This window comes from Teleopsis dalmanni, chromosome 1 (genome assembly GCF_002237135.1).
Source record: "Teleopsis dalmanni isolate 2A chromosome 1, ASM223713v2, whole genome shotgun sequence".
NCBI classification, from domain to species: domain Eukaryota; kingdom Metazoa; phylum Arthropoda; class Insecta; order Diptera; family Diopsidae; genus Teleopsis; species Teleopsis dalmanni.
In genome coordinates, this window is record NC_051846.1 from 60,826,942 (window position 1) to 60,853,366 (window position 26,425).

Genomic DNA, 26,425 nt, shown 5'->3' on the forward strand with positions numbered 1-26,425 from the left:
AATAAACAATTTATTTTAAATAAATATTATTTTTAAACAGAAACTGAAGCTACCTTTTTTTTGGTATGGACTATTATTTAAAACAAGAGTACTAAATATACAATAATATTAGCATATAAAATTTTATTTAGAAGCTTTCAAGAACTTAACAGATACATATATTTTTATATATCTAATTTTATTGAGTGTACTCCAATAATATTTTATCTCACTGAGTGAATATTGTATATTATTTTTATGTACAATATTTAGAGTATATTTTGAGTCACGTCAAAACATTGCCTGTTTTAATATGTAAACATATTCTAATAATCATACACTATGAAGAGAAAAATTAAGCCGATTATGCTGAGAGAATCTAAAAAATACTCCCAATTTTTCCAACTTAGAAAATAAACTATAAGTTATTCAAGTTATAGGAGAGTAAAAGGACTTGAATAATATTGAGCATTTTGTTTATTATAAATTATAACATTTAATTTATGTAAGATATAGTTGTCTATACATAATCCCACTTGACTTATATATATATATATCTATTTTCTCTGAATAATATGAACTTGTGATTACACCACAAGTTATACAGGTTGTTGGATTATCTTGTTGGAACCATTTATCATTCAAAACGAAATCATTAAAATTGTGGATTTACTCGCATTTTGTGTTTTTGCAGTACTGTTTAACCCGACATTAATTTTATAAAAACGATGATTTTCCCATGAAATAATGGAACTTTGCCAAGTCCCAAACTGTGCAACTTGTACGCAATAGATGGTTGCTTGGTTTAAGTTATTAATTCAACTTCTGTTGAAGTCCTGTTATGCAAATCTTTTTGATCTATATATTTAACTTCTGTTGAACTCCTGTTATGCAAATCTTTTTGATCTATATATTGTGTTGTACCATAAAAAAATTCAAGTTCTTGAAAATAATGACTCATTTTGTATTAATGAAGAAATATTGGGGAGGATATTGGTTGTTATCCTCCAATTTCGAGAGTCACGAATTTGAATAGGACAAGATTAATTTCAGTGAAAATAATTTATGTTTAGAGCTGCAAAATCATATGAAGATATATAAAAATTGTACACAATAATTTTAAAGAAACAATAAGGTCACTATTTGGTGCAAAGTAAAACATTTGAAATAGATGAAATATTATTGGGTGTGTCAAAAAATATTCAGTGTTTAAACATTTACTTGGTTTTTATCTCGATACGATTTATTTATCAAATTTGAAAATATATTTTATATCTGAACATTAATGGTTTCCACAAACAAAATTTGCTATGTAATACATCCGCTTTTATTTGAAGGATACAAATTTTTATTATAAGCATTAATTATAAGCATTATTATAAGCACACTAAGATACAATATTCTTAAGTTAATTAAAAGCAATTACACGTATAATGGGTGATAATGTAGTAGATTGCATTACCTATGGTTGTGTAATAATGGAGTGGGGAAGGGATATTTACTACACACGCCTATTACTAATGGACTTCATTTGACCACAATTAGGAATTTCCGTAAATTGTGAAAATATTATTTACTTTATTATCTGATGCATTTTTTCTTTATCATCTGGTGTTAGACACAACCTCGTGGTACTAATTTGATTTTGAGTGCTTCGTAATTTGAAAATAATGCTGCAGTAAAGCATATGTGGAGCTATTCTCTGCGTTTCGGTAAATTGCCACCAAGCGTACACAGCTCTACTGTGGGTATAACAGGCAAAAGTCAAGAAACAGTATCGGTGCTGACGTTTTATATACGACACACTGGCGTGTATCGTTAAATCTATACAACTGCCAAGTATATAAATATAATTAAGTAAAATTTTAGAAATATTAAAATGTAAAATGTTTCTTATAGACGCTCAAATCTCCAACAGTTTTATATCTGAAGGAGGTTTGTTATCTCTATCTTGATTTACGGAAGCAGAGTAGAGGTAACAAACCTTCTTCGTCTATAAGAAACATTTTACATTTACACAAAAAAAAAAAAAATGAATGAATGAATATATCATAACCTAATTGCTGATAGTGTTTATGTTTTTAAACATAAGATCCTTTTCTGTAATATACAGAAAAGGATCTATGCCAAACAGATCTTGAAATAAATTAAATAACTGTTATAACTTATTTTTAAACTTAGCTTAAATTTTTATATATAGTATTTTTAAGTCTGCATCATCACTTTTTCAATGCTGTTTAATATACTATATTTAATTTTATTTTCGATACTTATGATCCCTATATTTGGAACTTACATATAAATAAGTTCATATTATCGATTTAATCGATTTTTATTTTTTATTTGTACCGCATTTTTTAATTTTGAAATTCGAAAACATATCTTTATTAGTTATTATTTTACAACAAATTGAAAAATATCAATCGACTTAATTCCTCAAGATATCACAAATAACAACCGATTAAATAAGCTTTTTTGAGCTTTTATCGTATTTCAATCTGTAAGTTATAGCTTTTTAAAAACATTTCACAACAATGAGTAAAACGAAAAAGCTTTCTTGATAAACAAATGGAAATCATTTAAAATTTTTTTATTATAAAAGCTCAGAGCATTTCTACGGAGAAACAGTAGTTCTTCAACTGACTGAGGTGTATATTGTAGAGAAGCACGCGAATTTCTAAACAAAACAAAAACATGACATCAACAAAATCGGTGCCAGATTTTATGAATGAAGATTTCTTCAAAAATGCGCTCGAAAATACTTTAAGCGAAAAAATTGAAATAAAAAATTTAGCAGTGGAACACAACACATCATGTGGCAACTATTGCAGTAACATTTATCGTGCAGCAGTTAAATATGCAACAGATAAAAATGCTGAAGACACAAAAGAAATACATTTACTTATAAAAGACTTGTTCATCCATATGTCGGGAAGCTCTAGAGAGTATTTTATGTACACAACTTTGTTACCGGCTTTAAATGCTATACTACAAAAGTCTCAACCAGATAAGCAACTATCTGCAAGGTAAATGTTAAAGAATTTCTTGACATGAGCAGTTGTTAACAAGATATCACTTTTTACTTTATTTTTGTAGATTGTTTCATGCTAAGAAAGGCGATAATGAAACTCATGTGTTTGAAGACTTGAATGCACGTGGCTATGTTATATGCAATCGATTGGTTGGTTACAATGAAGAGGAAACTAAGGTGGTGTTGTCGAAGTTGGCTCAATTACACGCTACTTCTATGGTCTTCATGAAGGAGGTAAGAAGATTTATTATTGAGTAATATAATAATAATAATAATAAATTAAGTAATATAACATAATATAATAAGTAATAAGTTATATAATAATAGTATAGAATATTAAGTAATATTTCTTTAATTAATTATATATCATAATTAATTGAAAAAATATATTTAATATTAATTAAAGTTTGAGATTTAATAAGAGTTTTAACTATAATATATATTTAACATTGTATATATTCCATAATATTTTAATGATAAAAAAGTTATAACTAACTATGATAAGAATAAGATTTGTTATGCACTTTAAATGATTATAATTTATAATCATGTTTAATTTAAATGAAAAGTTTAAAAAAATTTTTTAACAATGAAGATCACAAAAACAAATGGTGAACACTAATTAAGTAAAATAGCAATTATAAAAGCATAGAAATTAACAGTTAATACTGTCTAATTTATAATAAATAAAATAAACAACTACATATTCTAACTTATATTTAAAATAAATATATAAATATATAATGTTAATAACAACTAATATTATATTAGACTAAATATATTATAATATTGTAATTAAATATAAATTATAATTTAATTTAAGAAAAGTAGGTTATTATGGTATTTCAGTAATAACTAAATAGTAACTAAATAATTATAACCATAACTATAAATAATAAATAAAATATATAATAATAAATTAAATATTAAATAATTAAATAAATAATAACAATTGTTAATTAATAATAATGTGTTAGAATAAATATTATGTTGTGATACTATAACTGAATACGATTTACAATTACATATTATTTTAACTAAAAATATAAAGACATGGTAATTTTAAAATAATTAAATAAATCAGACTACTAATAATATTTACTAAAGTACTAATAATATATACTAAAACTATTGTGTGACCTTAATAAAAAATTAAGTAAAGTAAAATTATATAAACACCTAATTTATAACTAACTTTAAAAAAAAACTAAATGAAACACCCCTCTTCAATGGGATAAGAAGGATTACTGTCGGATTACTTGACAGACTGCGCTACTATCCCATTAAGATGGGCCCGGTCGTGCTAACAGAACATTTCCCTTGTGTGAAAGAGGACAAGTCTAGTCATATTTTTTATGAAGAGGCGGCTTTGAATTTAAGCCAAAAAGAGATTTTTGAAATGAATGTTCTTGTTATATATTAACACCCCTTTAACAAACATTTTTAGGTCCTTCTTACCTTTTATTTGATATTATATTTCTTTGAAAACTAAAATATGTATAAAAATAATGATAATTAACTATAATCAACAAATATTTAATTTTTATAGCAACCAAAAGTCATGGCTGAACTTAAAGAATTCTACTTCAAGAGTGAACCTGGTATAATGGAACTGCTTGCAAAATTAACAGAGGATTATGCAAACTATTCTTCAAAGGTTGTGGAAAAATGGCCTGGTTATGCTAAAATTGCAGAAAAAATGCGTAAAAATGTTGGTGACACCTTCAAGCAAAAAATTTTAAAAATTTTCCCAAAAGAACAAGCTTTAGTTAAGGTACTCGTTCATGCGGATTTGTGGATCAAAAATATTCTTATGCTGAGGGATGCTGAAGGTCCAAAAGATGCTATATTTGTAAGTTCCAACTAAAAATTACACCTATATATATGTATATTATATTCCTTATCTTTAATTTCTTGCGTGTTTTTTACCTCAAATACTTTATTATTTGTAACGTTATATAAAGAAGAGATTGAAGAGCATGGTTTGCCTTACATATCATATGAGATACTTGTATTTTTTATATATTAATTAATTGGATATACTTTTATATGACATTATGTGTTGAAAAAAACCAGTTAAATTAATATATTATTATTTATTTATAATAATATTGTTTTCTGTTACAAATAGTAACAATAAAAGCTACATATAATAATTCACATTCAAATCATAATAATATATTTAATAAATATATTAGATAATAATATATGTGGATATAGATGATTATATTATAGAACTATTAGTTTTTCAATATATTTCAAAGACGTTAAATCTTATTAACTATTTACTTATTTCTTAATTTTTTTTCTATTTTTTTTAGGTGGATTACCAGATGTGCTTTGAAGGAAGCCCTGCATTGGACATTCACAATTTGTTTATAACAAGTGTTAAATTGGATGTATTGAAAACTAAACGTCTCGAATTGATTAGACATTACTATGACGTCTTACGCACTACACTCATTGCTTGCGATTATAATAGAGACGACATACCAACATTAGACGATATTTTATATGAAGTACAACGCACTGAATTCTTTTCGTATTATGAGCTCGTTTTTCCATTTGCCCAAACAAATCTCAGTGATAAGTTAACGGAAGGCTTAGGTGTTGGTGATTTAACAGAGGAAAATAATATGGAACGCACTCTAAAAGATATATACAGTAATCGTAGAGTTTTGGATACATATGCCTATGAGTTGAGGCGTTTGGATGATCTAGGCATACTCGATTAAATTTTGTTTGCAATGTAAACGTGTTACAAATTTGATATAAATTTTGTACTTAATTTAGTTATAATAACTGAATGAAAATTATTTGAATAGAAATATATAATAATTAAAAAAAGCTTTTATTATTAATTAAATTGTTTATCAGCATAAGCGACTTATTCGGTAGTACAAGTGCATCGTAGGAATGGCATGTGGGTAGTTGCTCTTCAACATGTATAAAAAAGTGTTTTAAATTTATTACTAATGAGTAATCTGTTTGTATAAGTGTTGGTATTAAAAGCTTCAACATTTTACAGAAGCAATATTTGTATCGACACTTGAATTTTAAAATGAATATTAGAATTTTTTAGTAACGTGAAACTATCATTAAATAAACATTTTTTAGTTTGATTCCATTTATAACAAATGATTTTTTATTTCCATACATATATATTTTTCTGAATTACATAGTTGTATTAATGCATTGAACATTTTCGAATCATAATTTAGCCAACTACAAATATCTACTATCAATAATAACATAAAGACTAAACCAAAAGAATCGTTACAAAAAATATTGGTCATGTGTAGCAATTCCCGCCGGCAACAATAAATTTTGTTAAAGGCCACTATATCACTATAACCACCATAAATATTTATTAATTTCAGATAACGCTGTCCCTGACACCAGAAACTAGTACTCTACACTTTATTCGAATAAAATAATATTTCGAACTGTTTGTATTTGCATCTGAATAGTTCGAAATGTTCGAATGCGAAAGGTTCTACCAGAAACATTACAGTGTTCTAGCCATATTCCCATTCAAAAAGCGAAACTTTTATGGTGTTTTTTCTTTCATCTAGTCAATGTCAAATATTTATTATATCAGAAACCAAACATTCAAAAAATCATAATTTTTTATTTTAAAAGAATTATAAACAAAAATTAGTAACATGTAAAATCACTTTTAAATGTAATAAAGTGCTGTAAACAAGCTTGTTATTAGTTAACGGTCTTGGACTATATAACTAACACGGTAATATAGAACAAGTAACGTATAAGTTTTAATATAGATTTTACAGTACTTAAGCTTATTTAGCAACTCTCTTCGGACTTTTCAATTTTTTATTTAAAATAGATATGACAAAATGATAAATAGATTAATGATAGGTTGTTCAACACGTCAAATTAGTGTACTAAATCATCTGCTAATTTGTCGCTTTGGGATTGGTTATATTTAAATATTTAATTGCTTTTTAACATTAACAAAATTTTTTTTTTTCACATTTGACATACATGTTTCGAGATCTTTGGGTTCGTGGTTGGTTTCAGTTATACTAAGAAGTTCGATTTAAGAGCGATACAGTTCAGAACAGGTTCAAGATTGTGAACTTGTTACATTACCGGTTGCGAACAATATACATTATACATGTAATTTTATCCCTGCACTAATTTCTATTAATTGTGGGATCAGTTTTAATAAATTAATTTATTTTACTGTGAATTATTTTTTACATAATATTTTGTTTACTTTAAATTTAACGTCAGTCACGTCAGAAGTGGCTATTTCTCTTAATAGAAACTATGGTATTTGGTAGGGAGGTTCCGAAGAGTAATGAACTACAACAACAAAAATTCGTTTTTTTATATTATTTTAATGAATTGAATTTTTGGCTGACCGTTCAGCTGTTTCGAGTATTGCCACATATCCGTCATCAGTGGTCTTGGAGTAATTAAATACCAGAAATAATTTCAAGATCACGGATGATGGGTATTTGGCAATATTGTAAACAGTGTTGTGTGGTCAGCCAAAAATTCAATGAATTAAAATAATATAAAAATAAAAAATTTTTGTTGTCAAAATATATTGCATAATTACTTCTTTTAATTTATTTATTTACATTATATTCATTATTTATACGTTAATTTAATAAAATTAGAACACAATTTAAATATACATATTTCATTAACCACACTATGAAATAACTATTAATAAAATATTATAACATAATATATTATAAAGCAACTGGTAGATTTTCAGTTATATGATCTCCTCAATTTTCGAAAATCCTTAGTTACATTCATCAAAACTGCATGGGAGATGTAGGGAGATGTAGGACACCTACATAATTAATCTACCCATGTAGGGCTGAAATTGTCGTATTGTTTTTGAATTTGAGATAGTAGAGATATTTATTGGAGATAACAGATAGTAACTGCTCTTCTATACGATATAGGAATATAGTAATATTCCTATAGTAGTAGTAGTAGTAGTATACTACTATTCCTATATTCAAGGTAATTCCTAGATTCAAGGTAATTCGTGCTATGTACGATATGCTCATATCTCATATGCTTTCTCATATGCTTTCACAGAACAATGCTTTGCAGTCAGTTGACTGGACTAAGTTGAAAAAACTTGACTAACCATTTAAATCACTCTTTTTGATTATAAACGTAAATAGAAGCTTATTTTAGACAGTAAAGTTCTGTTCAGAGAGCAGAGCTTCAACAAAATGATATAGAGTTTGGTGTTTATTTTTAATATAGTTAGTCTGAATTACTAGTGCCTTTCAATAGGAATAAAATTTATTCAAAAAGTGCATATTTATTTAACTCAACGTTCTCTGTTAGATAAAGCTTAAATGTCAATATATGGTATGTGTACATGAGGAAATAAGCTCTCTGTGCTCAATTTCATATACATTTTTGAACTTCAGGAATGATTCATTATTAAAAATTGAACTTGTGAAATGAAATTGTGTTATTGAACAGATAAACAATATAATTCCCATATAATTTACCGGCAATCAAAAGCTTATGAAATTTGTTTAGTTTAGTTAATTTTTATCATTAGAAGATGTCAGTTGATTAGAATTTATTTATAACGAGTCAAAATTATTTAGTTTATAGTTTATTTACAGTTCATATTTATAATATTAGAAAAATGCCTAATATTTTTAAAGCAGAAAAAGAAATATTTAAATATTTAAACAATTCTTTAATGAAAAGAGCCTTAGAAAATTCATTAAAAACTGCAGTTGAAGTGAAAGAGTTTTCATTTGAAAAAGCAACCAAGGATGGAGAAAATTATTGTAGTGATATATATCGAATATATGTGAAATATATTAAAGAGAATGATATTTCAAAGAAATTGCATGAGAAGAGTTTTATTATAAAAGATGTTGGGGAAATTGAACAACCAGATACTAGTGAAATGTTTATGTACGAGAAAGTGCTACCAAAGTTAGAAGAAATCCTCGAGTCGACTGGTGAGAATGTCAAACTTAAGCCAAGGTAGGTAAATTTCACATTAGATTCTCATTAGAATCATTGTATGAAATTATACATATTTTTGAAAGTAATATAAATTTAAATAAAACAATTAATTAACAAAAATAAGAAATTATTCACAAAAAATTTTTAAATTCTTCTAATATGTGTTTATTTTAATTATTTAATTTTATTTTAGTTGCTATTTAACTATATCTGATAAAATAGAACTTTATGTGCTAGAAGATTTAGTCGCCTCGGGTTATCATATAGCAGATCGCTGGGTTGGATTGAATGACGTGCAGGCTAAAGTAATATTACAGAAGGTAGCCAAATTTCATGCAGCTTCAATGATATATGTTGAAAGGGTAAGAATTGAGTCTAACAAGATTTAGATTTTTCGGGAATACCTATTTAATAATGGATTATATTAAAGTAATTTATTTTAATCAACTTTTTCAATCTCGGTCTATATTTATATAGACCTACTTCGCGAGGTCGTAAGGTTTAAAATAATAAACAGTTACATTGATTACACTTACAAGAAATACACATACTAGGCCAAAGAGTGTATGCTAGATAGCGCGATATATTAAAAATCCAGTACATATATTGTCAAATGGACGTACCACATTCATTGGAATTGTGCACTTACTTTTATTTACACTAAATAATGCACATATTTTTTTAATTACTTAGTGTATTTTTTCCATTTATAATTTTTTTTTAACTTCAATAGTTTCCAGAAGAAATTGCTAAGCTTGAACCAGCAGGTTTTTCAAGTGACAACTTTGGTGAAGTGGCGCGAGTTCTCTATATAGACAGTGTTGAATATGTTGCTCATATGATACAGAATGATTGGAACGGCTACGAAGAAATCGCACGGAAAATGTTGAAAAATAAAGAAAAATTTCACGAAAAAGTGAAAAAATTAGTTAATCAAAAAAACAGCAAATTAAATGTAATAAATCATGCGGACTTGTGGTTAAATAACTTTCTCTATAGTTACTCAGACGAAAATTTCATGGAACCTCAAGATGCAGTACTTGTAAGTATAATTGGTTTTGATTTAAAATTTTTTGTTAAGTACTAGGTATCCTTATTATGGATTCTCAGCGTCGGTAATTCGGCAATTTATTAAAATTTTACATATACGAATGCTCAGTCTCTGAAAAATCACAATATTATAATATCAATAATGTTGTATACATATTATTTTTTAATATTTCAAAAAAATTACAATATATTCTCTTTTTGAAATCAAAATTTATTGACTAGAGTGTTCACAATTTAATTAAGAGTAAAAATATATATATTATAGTTTAAATGTATAACGAGAAATGAGTAATCTGAATTCCCCTACTATTTTAGCATTACACATAACATATAGTATTTGTATTATAAATGAGACTTGCAATTTAAGTAATATTGAAAATATATGGTATGAACTAATACCTAAGAAAATATATCATATGAATATATCATAAAATAAACTTAATGTTTTGTTTTCTCTTTTACAGATAGACTTCCAGAACTGCTATTTAGGTAGCTTAGGTTTGGATATAAATTTTCTGATTTACACAAGTTTCGACCTTAATACAATAAAGAGTGATCAGCATAAACTTTTGCATTGTTACTATGATGAATTAGAGAGAACTTTAAAACTATGTGGAGCTACAATGATACCAACGTGGGAGTCGGTAATAGATGAAATAAATGCAACTTTGTTTGTAGCTTACTATGCAGTTGTTTGTGAAATGCCTATGTGTTGTATGAGTTTGGAAGCCTCTGAAGGTTTTCAAAATGAGACTTATACAAATAAAGAAGTAATGGCTGAAAAACGTAAACTAATGTATAGTAATAAGAGAGTTTTAGATACACTAAGATATATGTTAGATTATTTAAATAAAATGGGGATACTTGATTAGCCAACGAATGATCAAAGGTTTATTAATAAAACATGAGTTTTAAAAAAATTGTTAACATTGTTTAGTTATTTTGTTTAGTAAAATTTATGTATACCTACATATATATATACACTTTAAATAAAGTGTTAAGTGCTTGCATATGGACTAAGTTTTTAAGTTTGCACGTGAACTATAATTTAGTCAAAATAAGGTGTAGCCAAATCTTTGGATATTATTTCTGGTACAGTAGGACTCTTTTGGCCGCAGTACCGGCAGTTGTGCGATTTAACGACAATAGTTTTAATAATAAATAATAATCAAGAGTATTTGGATAGTAGACTTAATAATTTTTTATGAAATTTTTTACCATATATATATTTTTTCACAATGATTGAAAAACATGTATATAAATTATATATATATATAATTATATATAGTAAGTTTGTACATCTACTATTTAAGTTTTAATATACAATATTTCGTTCCTATTAAAAAAATGTAGCGCACTGGCAGTTCTAATTCGTTGACACTTTACGGTTCACTTTGTTATAAAATCTAATATGCGTTTTTAAATGAGCTTTTAATAGTGTGAAGGGCTTTCGCATTTCACCATATTTGAAATAGTTGAGTAAAAATAATGCGTTACTCTATAAAGCAGTTGGAATAAAGTTTTCAAAATTACCGGATGACTTGTTCAGAAAGGCGGACGATATATTACTGAGACTAATTTGTTAAGTGTGAAAAAACGAATATGTGTGAACTTGTTGATATAGAAAAAGTAAAGGCCGACTATCTTGAACAAAATGTTAAAGAAGCTTTAGAAAAAGTTCATAAAGTCTCTATAAATGTTATAGAATGTAAAATAAAGCTTGCAACTGTAAACGGTGAAAACTTTTGCAGTGACATCTATCGAGTAAATGTTAAATATGCAATACTGACTGAAACAACCGCTGGGGGAAAAGAAATACATACACAATCATTAATGATAAAAGATATTATACCGGAGGTGGCTGAAATTGGTTCCAGTGAACTGCTTATGTATGATACAGTTCTACCTTTAATGGAAGAAATATTGGAAGCAAGTGGTGATAAGGTAAAACTGAGACCAAAGTAAGTTAAAAATCACACAGAAACTTTTTATACTAACTACACTAATATGTATATTATTTACTTACAACGTCATATCGATTCATTAATGTCATATCTATATAGAAATCCATTAAATATAATTATAATATATATATAAAGAATTGATGTTATATTTACATATGTCAGTCATTAATATATATTCAATACAGACAATAACAAACAATCTTTCACATTTGATATAAAATATATAACGAACTACTATTCAAAATATTTAGTTGCTTACTAAGTAAGCGGGATAGTAAAGAAATCTATATTCTGGAAGATATGAATGAATTGGATTATTATGTTGCTGACCGATGGTTGGGCTTAGATGAGCAACGTGCAATGTGTTTGATGGGTAAAATTGCGAAATATCATGCAGCTTCAATGGTGTTAATACAAAAAGTAAGTATAAATTTATATTATACTATATTAATTTAAACTCAAACACTACTAAACTAAGTAGTTAGCTTTAGTATAAAAGCTAACTACTTAATGTTAAGTATTAAGTAATACTTAACTACTTAATGATTTTAGCCACAGGGTTTGTTAGGCTGTTCTTGCTGGCCGTAAGTCACGCATAGATCTATTGCTCTTAAGCGTTACTAGATTGATACAGGATGGAATTAGATTTGTTTTCGGTATTCTGTACCAATTTAACTGTAGGAAACTTCAGCCCTGAGATATACTTAAATTTTCTAAATTGTTTGAATTTTGAGTTTTAAGTATACTCATGAGATCGCAGCATATGAACATGAGAGATATTTTAAGGTTTTATTTTTTGATTTACTGCGTAAGAACACATATTGTATGATTCTTTCTATTTTATTTACTCCGTTACAAATATTTTGCAAATATCTTAACACGCCATTTATTGAAAGCGGTATCAAAGGTGTAAAACTAAATTTCTTAAATATAATTGATCATTACAGATTGGATTAAATTGAATGAGATTGGAGATTGAATGGATTATAATTTGAATCAAAAAAAAATATGTTTTATTCTTGACCAACTGCTATAGATTTAAATGTCTCTACAATATTTTATTAATATTTTACCTAAATTTTACTTGTTAAGTCTGATACTTGATCTATTGATCTATTGGAATGGAGCAGTTTTTTTTTCAACTCCAAACGTAATGGGGACTGGAAATATGTTTAACGTGTTTTATGAGAATCCATACCATATCCGTATGATATGGATGAAGTCAAAATTACTGTATTTTATGGACTGGTGCAGCTAAAGATGTAGTTGGTTAAGAAACTCTGGTACAGAGCATCAGGTCGACCACATGTCTTTGTTGCAATCTGCTGCCACACCTAAAAGCAACGATTACAAAGATAATATTCTAAGATCTTGTGCATTTAAAAATAATGTATTGAAAATAGTTCTTTATTAATGTATTTAATTTATATATACATAATCTTTTTCTTTAAAAGCTTAAGCTATAATAAAAATAATGTAATCGAAGTTCAACATTGACTTATAGATGTCACTGCGATAAAATTTTTTTTATAATCAGTCTTAGTATCTGGTACATATTGTTTGTTTACAATCTAGCACTTAACACTTATTTTTTATTTTTTAAAGTTATACTAAATAATTTTAACATTTAATTAACATCTTCCAGTTCCCCACTGAGGTAAAAAAACTACCAGCTTCACACTTTGCTGCAGGAGCAGCAGATCAGATCGCCCATTCCATTGCAATTGGTGGTTTGGAGTATGTTGCAGATTTTCTCAAAACCTGGTCTGGTTTTGTGGAAATTTCGAGAAAAATTTTAGCAAATAAGACACAATTCAATGAAAAAATAAAATCAATTGTTAATCCGAAAAATAGCAAAGTTAATGTTATTATGCATGGCGATTTGTGGGTTAATAATTTTCTTTTCCGATATGATAATGACAAAAAGCCCAATGACGTTGTGTTGGTAAGTGCATATTATGAATAATATTATATCAAAAATGAATGAATTTTAAATTAGAACTAACTTAAAAATATATTAGAGTGAACTTGATATTGTAGTATATAAGTAAGATCATTTTTTGTAACAGTTTTAAAACTTCCATTTGTAATATATATCTACATATATAACTAATCTATCGTTGTTCGCAGGTTGATTTTCAAAACTGTTATATCGGTAGCCTCGGTATCGATCTGAATTATTTTTTATATACGAGTCTACAACTGAATGTATTGAAAACCAAACATTTGGATTTATTAAAACACTATTATAATGTTTTAGAAGACACATTGAGAATGTGTGAGTATCAAGTAATACCGAGTTGGGAATCAGTTTTGGAAGAAATACGTAGCACAGCATTTATGGGGCTTTATGCTGCTGTTTGTGAGCTACCAATCTGTTGTATGGATAAAAAAACATCTGATGGATTTACAACAGCAACATTTAGTAATCCAGAGGAAATGGCTAAAAAACGAAAACTGATGTACAACAATGAAAGAGTAGTAGAGACATTAAAGTACACTTTACATTATTTCAACAATTCTGGTGTACTTGATTAGTAACTATAGTTTAAATTTAATTGCTATTGAGAGATACTGTTTAAGTAAAATATTTAATAAATTATTTTTATGAACACTTAGTTATGGTTTTATATTTCCTTCAATAAAATATATAGTAAAAAGACTAAAAATGGTGTTGTACTTACTTTACGCTTAATATCGGTGGAAATTCAATTTCCGTATCCTTTGGATCTCGCTTTCTAAATCGCGGAAATTTAAGCATATCCTTTTTGTAATGTGCATATTCGTTTTGCATTCTTTCATCGATATTTTGAAGTGGAATCAGTTCAATGAGAGTGTTACTTTTTGCTACGTGAAGATCAGTTAACTCCGGTAGTTCATCGTAGAACTCAAACCCTAGTAATTAATAGAAATTATATTTTAAATCAGATAAATTATGTTTAAGATTATTGCGTGAAAAAATTATTGTGAGAGAATTAAAGAGTATTGCTGTTTGCTTTTTAAAGATTAGATAACTCAGGTAGTTCATAAAATAACACAAACCCCTTGTATTTAATAAAATTTTTGTAAGAGTCTAATTAAGTATTAAGGAAATTATATTTTAAATCAAATAAACTATTTTAAAATTTAATAAGATAATAGTTGTAAGAGGATCAGGGAGTGTTGATCTTTGGTACATGTAGATCAGATCCGATAAATAGTAATTAAAGGAAATTTAGTTTAAAATTCAATAAACAATTTTCTAATTAATGGACTCCATTATTAAAGTAGTTATTGAAAAGATCTGCAAAATATATTCCCAAGGATATAGATGTGAAAAGCGCTAGAAGTTAGAGTGGGTTAAATTTGGTAAATAGGCTCATTTTGACTAATGAGCAGGTGTATTTTCTTAAAAGAATATAAATTTTTTTCTCTTCTGAACTGCAGCTACATACGGCTGTTTGTATTCAGTTGGCAAATTTTATGATTTTCTGTATTTAAAAATTTACTTAAATATAAACTGTTGGAATTTGCAGAGAAGCATAGGAGATCGCAAAATGTTTCATTCTCTGGCCAATAAGTGAAAGAAATACCGGAATGGGTATTAAATCATAAAGTAAATAATACTCCATAAAAGAAATTTAATACTATAATATATTCTAATTTAGCAACATTTTTATTGCTTTTTAAAATATATTAAAATATGTACTTTTTAAAAAATATTTAATAACAATAAAATGTAAATAAAAGGTTTTTCGTAGCAAATAAGTGCTATTTTGTTTTGAAACATTAAAAATAGTGCTATAATGATGCATAATATTTATTGATAATAATAGAAAAATGTATATAAGGCATATAAATTCTTACCTCTTGGTTGAAGTCTGGGTTTTCCTTTCAGCGAAACACTTTCAATAAAAAATAATTCTTTTGATTTAGGTTTTTTATAATTTTTGAATTGATTCATTTTTTTTATAAACGAATAAAAAATCTTGTGTAAATCCCACTTGAAGTCCAATATGAAGTCAAAAGCATCACTGAAATGAAATACAATACATATTTAAGTTTAACTATTTTGCACTTCATTTAAATAATGAAATATTTGAAGTTGTGCGTTATCGTCCTGTTACTTTGCAAGGATGCATATTAACGCTCTCAGTGCATTCAAGAAGTTGCAATTTTCCACTTGATAAAACATTTTCATTTGCATAATAATGATACTAACTTTACATTCGCACTAATCATAAACGCAAATTATTATCATAACGAAACCAAGTGTAAGTTTATGCAAGGAATCATACAGCTGAATTGGCACTAATCCTTCGCTTTTGTGGTATCTGAGCTGTTGCACTTGTGTCGATTCATGCGTCGGATATGAGGTACTGTCAACTGAAAAATTGTGATGTTTCTATTCTATTGTGGCATTTCGTATACTAAGTATTGGGTGATATTATAAGCTATTTGGGCATGAGAGAAATATTTACCATTTATTAATATTGAATGAGCGTTGTTACTCATCACATTGTCTAGTACAACTATAATAAATAACTAAAAATAGATTTATGCTCTTCACTTATCAAAATATTAATTAATTATTATTACACTTTTTTTCTTAATTCAGTTATGCAGCAATAAGAGATCTAATATTTGGTACATAATTCAATAATGTTGACTGAGAACAAATAGTATCAAAACAATTTATATTATACTTCTTAATGTCTATATTAATACCCACATTTCAACTTCTTCCAGATCATTATATCTTTCCAGATATGCAAGCATGTGACAATCATTTGGTGTTACTGCAACTCGAAATTTATTTTCGAAAGATACTTTCAGTACTGGTACAAATACAGGTGCCTCTTCATCCTCTAAAAATTTTTTTTCCTCTCCACTTTCCGTGCTTTTCGACTTAAAATCTTCATTGTCGTCATTTTCATCCTTTTCCTTATATATACTATCTAGAAATTTGCGATCAACAATGTCATGCGTTATATGTATGCCATCAATAGCAAAAACATCCAAGTGTATATTATAGATAGAATTGTTAACTATTTCAAAACGAACTGCAGCATAGTGCCTGTGTTGTATCAGTATATCATTGCAATTATAACCGACATATATATTTGGTTCTTCGAACTCTTCACCGATTCCTTCTTCATATAACATTCTATGCCCTATTTTATATCCCTTGCGCTTCCCTTTCCCCTTCTCACAGGGGTATGTATAACCACTGAAGCCCTAGAAAAAGTATTTGAATTATGTCATTTGGTTTCATTCAATTCAAGAACTCACCCTATCTGCTTTCGACTTAAACTCCTCATACTGTTCGTTTGCTTCTTGTTCCTCATTTATATGTGATGAACTTGTACTTATATACGCATCTGAATATTATTTAATTATATCGGTATTATAATACAAATACATCATTTCACTTACCAAATTCATCGCAAATTTCAAATTCTTCCAAGTACTCCTCCGTTCTAGAAACAAAACGTGTGCCATCCGCATGAAAGCATTTGAATTTATCCCTCGTCCATAAAAACTTAACACCATCGCGCCGCATGCAATAACTTTCATCTTCAACGTAATCGTGCCATTCAACGTATTTTAATTGTCCACCATCTGACATCTTAACAGTAACAGACAGACAGACAAGAAGTATTATAAGTTAAGTAACTATAAAAATAGATAACTTACTACATCCGAGGATGATATTTTAGCTACACGTCCACTAGCGGCAGTTATTTTAAGGTGCACATATCTCAGACTATAAACGTTTTTTAAATGATTTATAAAAGTCAGTTCATTTATGAAGAAGTCAGTTATGCTCAAAGAAGGAATTGCGAATAAGGATGCAAGTCTCTTGGACTGATTCTCTAATAAACTGTCTAAACTTCCTCTACTTATGTGTGATGTTGATTTTGCAGTTTCGACATTTGATTTAAGTGTTTGCTTTGATTTTTGCATATCAGCATCAGGTACCACTTGCTTAGATATGTTGTCTGCTATCTTATATGCTAGATTTGTGTTATCAGATTTTCCTCCAGACATTGCTTGTACATAACTGCTTGCTGGGTCCCATATTTGTTCATCATCTTCCTCTAGCCCCTCCTCTTCTTCTTCTTCTTCATATTGATAGAGATGATAAACTTCGCCGTTATAACGCATAACTAGTACTACATTATCCTCCTTATAGTAGACAATTACCGCTGCATAAGGCGTGAAAACTCGTTTACATTCATTTCTGAAAGTGTGTTCCATATGCCAATATTGCTCAACAAGATCTTCTTGATAAAAAATTGACAAACCATTCGGATAAGTTATAATCACTTTTGCCACTTCCTCTGCATGCGGTTCGATACGCACAGCTACTTCATTTTTCGCTGTTATGCGTACAGTGGGTGCTACCATGGGATCTTGTGGTGAGACACTATTTAAATTCATGCAGTTGTCATGCACACATAATTCCAATTTTCTATTAGTATATTTACGTAAAAATTTTTCTTCGTATAAACGTAAAAAACCCTCTTCAAAGAAGTATTTCGAGTTTTTTGTATTCAATTCTTGAAGCACGTCGTCCAAAGTATAACCATGTAAAAGTGGATGCTGAGGTGGTAAGCCTATATAATCACAATCGACGAGCTTTTTAATTAGTGTAGGGTCAAGTATAATTGAAACAGATTTTGATTCTCGACCCTTGGATGGATATTTGCCTGTGAATGGTAGCGTTGGCCTTGAACACGTATTTATAAAAGTTATGGAAGGATATAAAGCTTTTAAAGAATTTGGTCGTATATACAAGTTTTCTGCAATATTATAATTTTTTTCTTTGGCTTTTAGGCGTTCTTCATCAGTTGTTTTATCTTCCAATTCCTTATTCCTTTGTTCCGGTGTTACCAACCATTTTTGGAATTCTTCTAAATGAAAAAGTGTGAAATCCCTATAACATAAACAAGAGGGTAGCACTACATCAGTTTCTTCTTCAAAAAGTTCATTATATGTAGTTTTAAAATGATATAATCTATATCTTCGATTAATTTTGTACGTTTTGAAGTCATTGTATCGCGAAATTAATTCTGACGTTCTTTGTAAGACACTGTCTTGTGTAGAATAAAACTTTATAAAAATTGGCAATTGTAACGGTTTCGCTTTTTTTGGCTTTTCAAGTATAGGGTCGCGAATAAAGTCTCGTAGTAAGTAGTATTCTAGGCATGTGCTATATACGCTTCGAAATATCTTCTGATTTGCAGTTGAAACTGCCTTACACAACAACTGATTCGCATCTTCAACCATAATCCGATTGAATTTCTTTATTAACGTTATGCTGTTAAATGCCCTTTGCTGTATGTGTGAACATTCCATTGATTTGTCGTAACTAGCAATTGACAACGGTATACCATATGTATAAAGAAGTATTTCCGATTCTGTTAATACCAAATCATCCTCTTCTTCAAAACTGTTTAATATATTATGCAAATACATTGAAGCTGTAAATATATTCGAAGCTGAAGCGGGTAAAGATGATTTTATAAAATGTCCACTAGTACCCAATGATTGCAGAAATTGATAATTTTCTTGCGGATTCTTTTTTTTGTCCATTATAACATTAACATGATGATAAGGTACGACATAGTAGTCGTGATAGTATTTGCGTAACATCTCTAGATCAAAAAAATACCATGTAAGTTGATTAAAAATATCAAATCGGAGGTTTTGTGCTAAACAATATGACAGCTCTGGCAGTTCTTGTTTAAACAATCCAGTTGGTTTGAAAATATCTGGGTCACGTAAGGAATTAAATAATTGCTTAATTTCTTCATAGGTTTCTTCTCTAAATGTTTCTTTTATCTTATTTGGTACCATTATATCATAAGGCATTTGACCCGGCACAAAATGAACAATACCGACTAACGGTTCTCCATGGCTGAAAGAAAGAAAACACATACATATATACCGATATGTTAAAAAAATTTTTTTTTGTCAGTAAATAATGTATTTATATTGTACAGTACAAAAAAGGAGAGATTAGAATCTCAGCACGATTTATTAACAAAAAACTTTTCATCGACTGAGAACTCCTGACGTTCTGTTTTGTTTCGATACAATTACAACTTCAGTTCAATATACAACTAGCATGCCATGATATGTCATTAAGCCATTTGTCATCAAAGTAATTAGTCTATATTGGTTCACGGGACGATGTTCAAAACTATTTGTTGGAAATACGAAGTCAGTATATGATTACGATATTTGGGATTTTTTGAATTTTATAATCAAAACTTTGTTTCTTTTCTAATTGGTATATACTACGACACAGCTACATAGTGAACTATGATTCAGCACAGTAAAAAAAGAAATTGGAAATAGTACAGTACTGTGTAAGTTATTATTATGTTATCACGACCACTATTCCCGTTTATTTGGAGTTGCAAATAATTTTCTTACTTAACTGTTCCCAATAGACATTATCGATGTGAGTGAGCTTTGTTTTGAGAACAGAATTGTTTGGCAGTTGCATTGCGTCAGTGAAGGAGTCGCCGCGAAGTGATGTGTTAAGTGTCAAAATTGATATTAGTAATAAATTATTAGAATAAAATTTTTTCATATATTTAAAGAATCATAACATAATTAATAATAATTTTATTATTTAATTGATAAATTAATGATTATTATTGAATATATTGAGTTAATTGTTTCCATATATTTTACTAACAAAAACAGTTTCATGGAATTTGTTTTTGATATAAAAACGAACATGTCGACGCCATCTTAAAAACACAGTGCGCATCAATGACGCAATTGAATGCCATTCATTCAATGTGAATGAAGAATATATTGAAAATACATAAATATTTGTTTTATATATATTATTAAAATATGTTTTTGTTTTTTAAAAATTTACATATATTACATACAAAACTGATGAAAGTGATGAAAGTAATAAATTAAAATATATAAAATAATTAAAACAGCGCAGCGGACGTTTAGCTTAAACGTATGGTAAGTTTTTTTTGTGAATTAAATGTGCATCATTATATTATTTATAATTATATAATAATTATAATTATTATTTATAATTATTCTTTTATATAACTTAAATAAAATATATAAACCAATAATAAGTAATTTTAAATATCTAGTGTGTTTAATTATGTTATACATTTATTTTGAACACTTCAATAAACCGCAGTAATTCAGCGCAGTATAGAAGAATAGAGGGAAATAACGGGTGATCTGCTGACAACTAAGAAATTGCAGTGTATGCAGATCTGAGGCCAATTATTGCTTAGTCTGATGAAGTGATAAACAATAATCTAGTCAAGGCGCAAAGAGGGGTTTTGAAGAAACCTCACAGTTAATAGAGAGTAAAAGTGCTCAGGTGCACTGACTCAACTAGCCCCAACATAATTAATTAAAATAAAATAATATAAAATTAAGTAAGATATGATTAAATAATATTAATATTAATATAATATTAATATTATTTGATTATTAATATTAAATTTGATTTTAAAGTCAATATGACAAAAGTGCCGGTGGTATTTAATAGAGAAATTTCGAACAGTATTTAGCTACTGTAATTTAATAATTAAAAATAGAAATAAAAGTGTAATTAATTAATTCAATTATTCTACAGCTGGTTTATGATTCTGTTCTAACACAGCAAGTGAATTTGTTAATAAAACTTTCACAGCAAATTAACAAAACTCCAGAAAAATATGCGAACATAAAAGTTAAGTACGGCTTCGGGTTAGTTGGTTAAGATGCGCTGACTCCGAGCTGCAAATTTGGCAGGACAAGAGTTCGATTTCTGGTATTTGCAGTCTCAAAAAATTAATTACGAATCATTAAATACAAGAATTATTTCCAAGACCACTGATGATGGATATTAGGCAGTTCTTGAAACAGCTTTATGATCAGTCAAAATTTCAATTAATTGTACATATTTTATTTTTGTTGTTGTAGCTCTTCACTGTTCGAAATTTCTCTATTAAAATAATTAACATAATATAAAATAAAATAAACTAAAAGAAAATATAGCATAAAATAAACTAAAATAAAATAATATAGAATAAAAAATAAATAAAAAAATAAAATAAAATAAAATATAAGCATGTAAATGAAATAAAAAAAAATTGAAAGCTGTTAAAATATATTTGACATTAATAGAACATTAATAGAATAAGATGTGACGCAGCATATTGATGTGACACCCTGTCCTCATTTACAACACTTTAATTGATTGTTTATAGACAGCATGGTTAAATTCAAGTCATGCGGTCCAAGAATTCTTTGGTGGTCGCTATAAATCTTTTAACCTTTACTCGTCCTTGTCAGTTTAACCGAATCTCTTTGAAAACTTTTAGTGAACTTTTGTTGTATTTTTAGACAGTTTCAACAATTCTATCTTTATACCATTGCTCAAAATTTTGTATGCTAATTGAATTTAGCTTTAATCTTTGTATTAGTTAAAAATTTTCATGTTAATTTAATTATATATCAAGTTTTGAAAATTTTGTGCTGTTTTATTGAGAACTTAGGCTCATTCATTATCGATCTCAGGAACGCCATCTGTTTACCATCCTTGTCAAGATTTTCGACTATCTCAACTTTCGATGCTGTTTAACCATTGTTGTTCAAATTTCATCATTACAAAATCAAATTTCTGACAATTATTTTTAAATCATTTGAATCTCTAGATTTTGTAAGATGAAAGTAATAACTCATTTCCCTATGCCATGGTATATCTGTTTTTATTATTCACCTAGAACTATTTTTTTTCTACTTCAATATTTCTCATATAACTGGTGTACCTATAACTTATACAAATAATGAATTTATGAAAATTTTAATTAAAAACTTTTAATATAAACTTTCACATTGACTTATGTAAGAAATCATGTCTTTTTCATAAATCTGGTTTAACGACATGTCTTCACTTGGTAGTGTATTATTTTAAGAAAGCACATTAAATAATTAATTAAATTCATACAATTGTTATTGTAAATTAAGTGCATTAGATAATTTAACATATTTAGCAGCATAATTTTAATAAGTAGTTTATTATAATTAATGCCCAATTGTAACAAGTCGAATAAGACATCATAATAGATTCATGTTCATATTGCGAATTTATTAAAATCAATAATTTAATCAGGTGTTGAAAAAATGGCTTTGCAAGGCTTTCAGAAAACTGTAGACTACAATAGATTAGATTTAAAGTATAGATTCAATAAAAAAATGTTATTTTTGGTTTACTTAAGTCAAGTTAGTATTGGGTTATTACCTACCATGCCAAATTTTTAAGTTATCGCATGATATACATATATTTTTTCAGATATTTTTTTGCAGCGATTTATTGCCCTTAAGTTTCTAAACCACTAATTTGATTTGTGGCTGTACTTAGGTTTTATAAATATTGTACTAAATGTCATATGATATTTTGAATATTATCTTTAAGGAATGCCAAATAGTTTTCAAAAATGATATACTACTCAATGCATTATAAATAAGCTGTAAATTTTTACTCACCTAAGAAGATCGTGATACATTTTCTGATCTAAGTTTCCAACAATTACTATAATTATTTTAATGTTTTGTGGATGATCTTCGATATACTAAAAGAGGTAAAATAAAAAAGTAAACATTAATAATTCAGTAAATAAATAAAAAACATAATAAAAAAATTTATACAATAACAGAGTTACAAGAATTAAAAAATAAAATAAATTTGAACTCCCCGAAATACTAATCAATCACTATCTATCTATTAAATTACCTTTCGTTTAGACAACTGCACGGGTCGTCCAACAGAGTGATGTTCTTTACGTATAACATTTGTGCACATAGTCAAATCAAAACTTAGCTCTGTCATTAAAGTTGTTCCAGTACTAATTCTCTGACTTCTTCGTGTTTTAACTTTTGTTTTTGAATCTTTTATTGACTCCTTTTTAGTCAATATCGGATCTTCAAACATAACTGTGGTTTCAGCATTGCCAAGCCAGTACACCAACATATCGAAACGTTTTTCTTTTTCTATTTCTTTGGTTATTCGATCATATTCCGATCTGCATTCGGCAATAGATTTTAATAACATTTGAAGAGGTGTAACAGGTTTTTCTGAAAGAAAAAAGAAATGTGAATATTTTGTTGGAGAATACTGATTAAACTGGTCACATAGGTTAGTTTAGAGAAAAAACAATATTACCTGAGTGTTACATTGTTTTCAGGGAGGAATATGGTATAGACATGAAAGAAGCTTTTAATTTCATGTTAAAATGAAGGGAAATGAAGTGGTCTTGTATTAACTTCGAGTGTAATTCTTCTAAATTTAATTGAACATATTATTGATGCAAATGTAAGATACTATGATATATTTTGATAACAGTTAAGTTGCTTCCTGATCATGAAATAAACGACTTTAAAATAATGTTTAATAAACTGTTTTATCCCGTTTTCCAACACATATTTCGAAGTGTTAACTGTAATAATAATTTCTTACGTAAAAGAAATTCATTAATTGTTAAATAAGTGTTGTTAAATTTTCAATTTTCAATGAGAAATATCAAATTTGTGTGTAACATCTCACCTAAGTAATTAATACACAATGTCTGTGGCAATTCTTTAAAATGTTAAACTGCATTTTATTCTTACCGGTACAATTCCAGACAATTCGATCCTTCTAGAAAGGTATAAGGCTTTCCTTTAAGCAATCAGTTTAAGATCTTTTGTGAAAACCATCGCAAAAGATGGTTTGGTTGTCTTTATCTCGCATTGTTGAAGTCTGATCGGGTTACGCTAAATGGTGTTCGAAAGGTGAGATTTCATACTAGAAAAACTTCTGACAGTTTCGTGATTGGTTGACTTAGTTTTATATGAGCGCGCGTCAAAGATGGACGCCAGCGAAAAGGAAATACGCTATATTTTACAGTTTTTCTTTGATAAAAGCGAAAATACAAGCCAGGAGGCTGAAACTGTGAATAGTATTTATGGTTCTGATACTGTAATAGTCAACCATGCGAAATTTTGGTTTCGTCGATTCCGTTTCGGTAATTTCGACGTCAAAGATGCACCACGCACTGGATGGCCAATTGTCGATAATGTCGATGAAATTATGGAAATTGTTTAGTCTTATTATCGTGTAAGCACTGTCTCTATTGCGTAAGAGCTAAATAATACACAAAGAACCGTTTGAAAGCATTTGAATAAGCATTGGTTGGAACATTCTTATACATCCACCTTATAGTACAAACTTCGCACTAAGTGATTACCATTTGTTCCATGGTTCTGTCATTGGCAAACGATTTTACAGGTAAAAGTTCGCTTCAAGAGACGCTTGATAAAATTAGTTGTCTTGATTTTTTGCCCATAGGTACGAGGTTTATAAAAGAGGCATAATGAAAAAACCTTCAAAATGGCAACAAATTATCGGACAAAACGGCGCATATTTGAACTAAGTCGGATCATTATAACTATGGTAAATAAGTCTTTAATTTCATGCAAAAAAAAATTTTTTTCTACTATGTATATATATTTATAAATATATAAATATATCAACATATAAATATATGTATATTTATTACATCATAGTAAATAAAATTAATTGTGAGACAATATTCTTGGATAAGATGTTATTGATTAAAATATTCATAATTTTTTAGCAAAATAATTCTAAATATATTTTTTAAATTTTTACCTTTTGCACTCTTTTTGCCAACATTTTTTGCTGGAGCTTCTGCAATCGCAGCTTGTTTTTCCTTCATTTGATCAAAATTTATAACAAATATCTTTCTCCTTAAACCACCTTTTACTTGTTCCAAAAATACATTATGTACTGTATCCAGATAACTTCCGTGGAAGTTTGCTCCATATACCAAATAGTTTTTACCAGGAGCATTAGGACGACTTGCCTGAAATAATAAATATTTAATTAAATTAAAATAAAGTTTGAAGTAATTATTTACAGTAGCTTTAGGGGTCGCTCCTTTCTTCATTTTCGTTTGAATGGGATTGAAAAAATATAGTTCAAGAAAGTTTTGAAACTAGTTAATAGAATTAATCTAACAGAAATTTTATTAATATTGAAATAAAATTCATTGCATTTTGATTTGGTATGTATTAGATATTTAAGCTAAGTTATATTTAAGCTAAGTTATATATAGTCGGAATATATTGACAAATGGGATAGTTTTTCAAATTAAACTATTAACAGATATGGAACTCATTTCACTGACGCTTCTACCTGTATACGAACTTCAAGATTTTTATTTGTGTTACCATAGGAGGTTAAAAAAATGGAAAACACTGATATTATAATTATTATCTTTATCACATATTATTATTTTATTATGTTTTACGAGAATCTATAGAACCGTATTTTTTATTACAGTTGGATTTGTTTTTTCATCCACTTTATTGATCTATTGATATA

The 26,425-nt window shown here is 27.9% G+C and overlaps 3 protein-coding genes across 3 annotated transcripts in view; 2 read left to right on the plus strand and 1 right to left on the minus strand.

Annotated features, from left to right (window-relative positions):
• LOC119672302 overlaps positions 1 to 26,008 on the minus strand; it is a 39,824-nt gene extending 13,816 nt beyond the window's left edge. The window contains exons 1-10 of the mRNA XM_038083348.1: positions 25,959 to 26,008; positions 25,691 to 25,904; positions 23,774 to 24,114; positions 23,527 to 23,612; positions 17,692 to 19,918; positions 17,431 to 17,623; positions 17,287 to 17,375; positions 16,727 to 17,232; positions 15,862 to 16,028; positions 14,700 to 14,910 (exon numbers count right to left, since the gene is read on the minus strand). Of these exons, the coding sequence (XP_037939276.1) occupies positions 14,700 to 14,910; positions 15,862 to 16,028; positions 16,727 to 17,232; positions 17,287 to 17,375; positions 17,431 to 17,623; positions 17,692 to 19,918; positions 23,527 to 23,612; positions 23,774 to 24,114; positions 25,691 to 25,904; positions 25,959 to 25,988 (4,064 nt within the window). The 5' untranslated portion in view covers positions 25,989 to 26,008. The remainder of the gene's footprint in view (positions 1 to 14,699; positions 14,911 to 15,861; positions 16,029 to 16,726; positions 17,233 to 17,286; positions 17,376 to 17,430; positions 17,624 to 17,691; positions 19,919 to 23,526; positions 23,613 to 23,773; positions 24,115 to 25,690; positions 25,905 to 25,958) is intronic.
• LOC119672567 lies at positions 2,625 to 5,760 on the plus strand. The gene is made up of 4 exons (XM_038083686.1): positions 2,625 to 3,005; positions 3,076 to 3,244; positions 4,560 to 4,862; positions 5,332 to 5,760. The coding sequence occupies exons 1-4, from the start codon at positions 2,674 to 2,676 to the stop codon at positions 5,743 to 5,745; spliced, it is 1,218 nt and encodes a 405-aa protein (XP_037939614.1). The 5' UTR covers positions 2,625 to 2,673; the 3' UTR covers positions 5,746 to 5,760.
• On the plus strand, positions 11,598 to 14,580 carry LOC119672390. The gene is made up of 4 exons (XM_038083462.1): positions 11,598 to 12,012; positions 12,267 to 12,435; positions 13,661 to 13,960; positions 14,146 to 14,580. Exons 1-4 carry the CDS (start codon positions 11,654 to 11,656, stop codon positions 14,551 to 14,553), a joined length of 1,236 nt encoding a protein of 411 aa, XP_037939390.1. The 5' UTR covers positions 11,598 to 11,653; the 3' UTR covers positions 14,554 to 14,580.
• Positions 26,009 to 26,425: the final 417 nt, after the last annotated feature.

Excerpts from the sequence above, each read along its gene's own strand:
- LOC119672567 (XM_038083686.1), top strand. The coding sequence starts at position 2,674 with ATGACATCAACAAAATCGGTGCCAGATTTTATGAATGAAGATTTCTTC. Across the intron at positions 3,006-3,075 it reads GATAAGCAACTATCTGCAAG|ATTGTTTCATGCTAAGAAAG; the intron begins GTAAATGTTAAA and ends TTATTTTTGTAG. Across the intron at positions 3,245-4,559 it reads CTATGGTCTTCATGAAGGAG|CAACCAAAAGTCATGGCTGA; the intron begins GTAAGAAGATTT and ends TAATTTTTATAG.
- LOC119672390 (XM_038083462.1), top strand. The coding sequence starts at position 11,654 with ATGTGTGAACTTGTTGATATAGAAAAAGTAAAGGCCGACTATCTTGAA. Across the intron at positions 12,436-13,660 it reads CAATGGTGTTAATACAAAAA|TTCCCCACTGAGGTAAAAAA; the intron begins GTAAGTATAAAT and ends AACATCTTCCAG. Across the intron at positions 13,961-14,145 it reads AGCCCAATGACGTTGTGTTG|GTTGATTTTCAAAACTGTTA; the intron begins GTAAGTGCATAT and ends CGTTGTTCGCAG.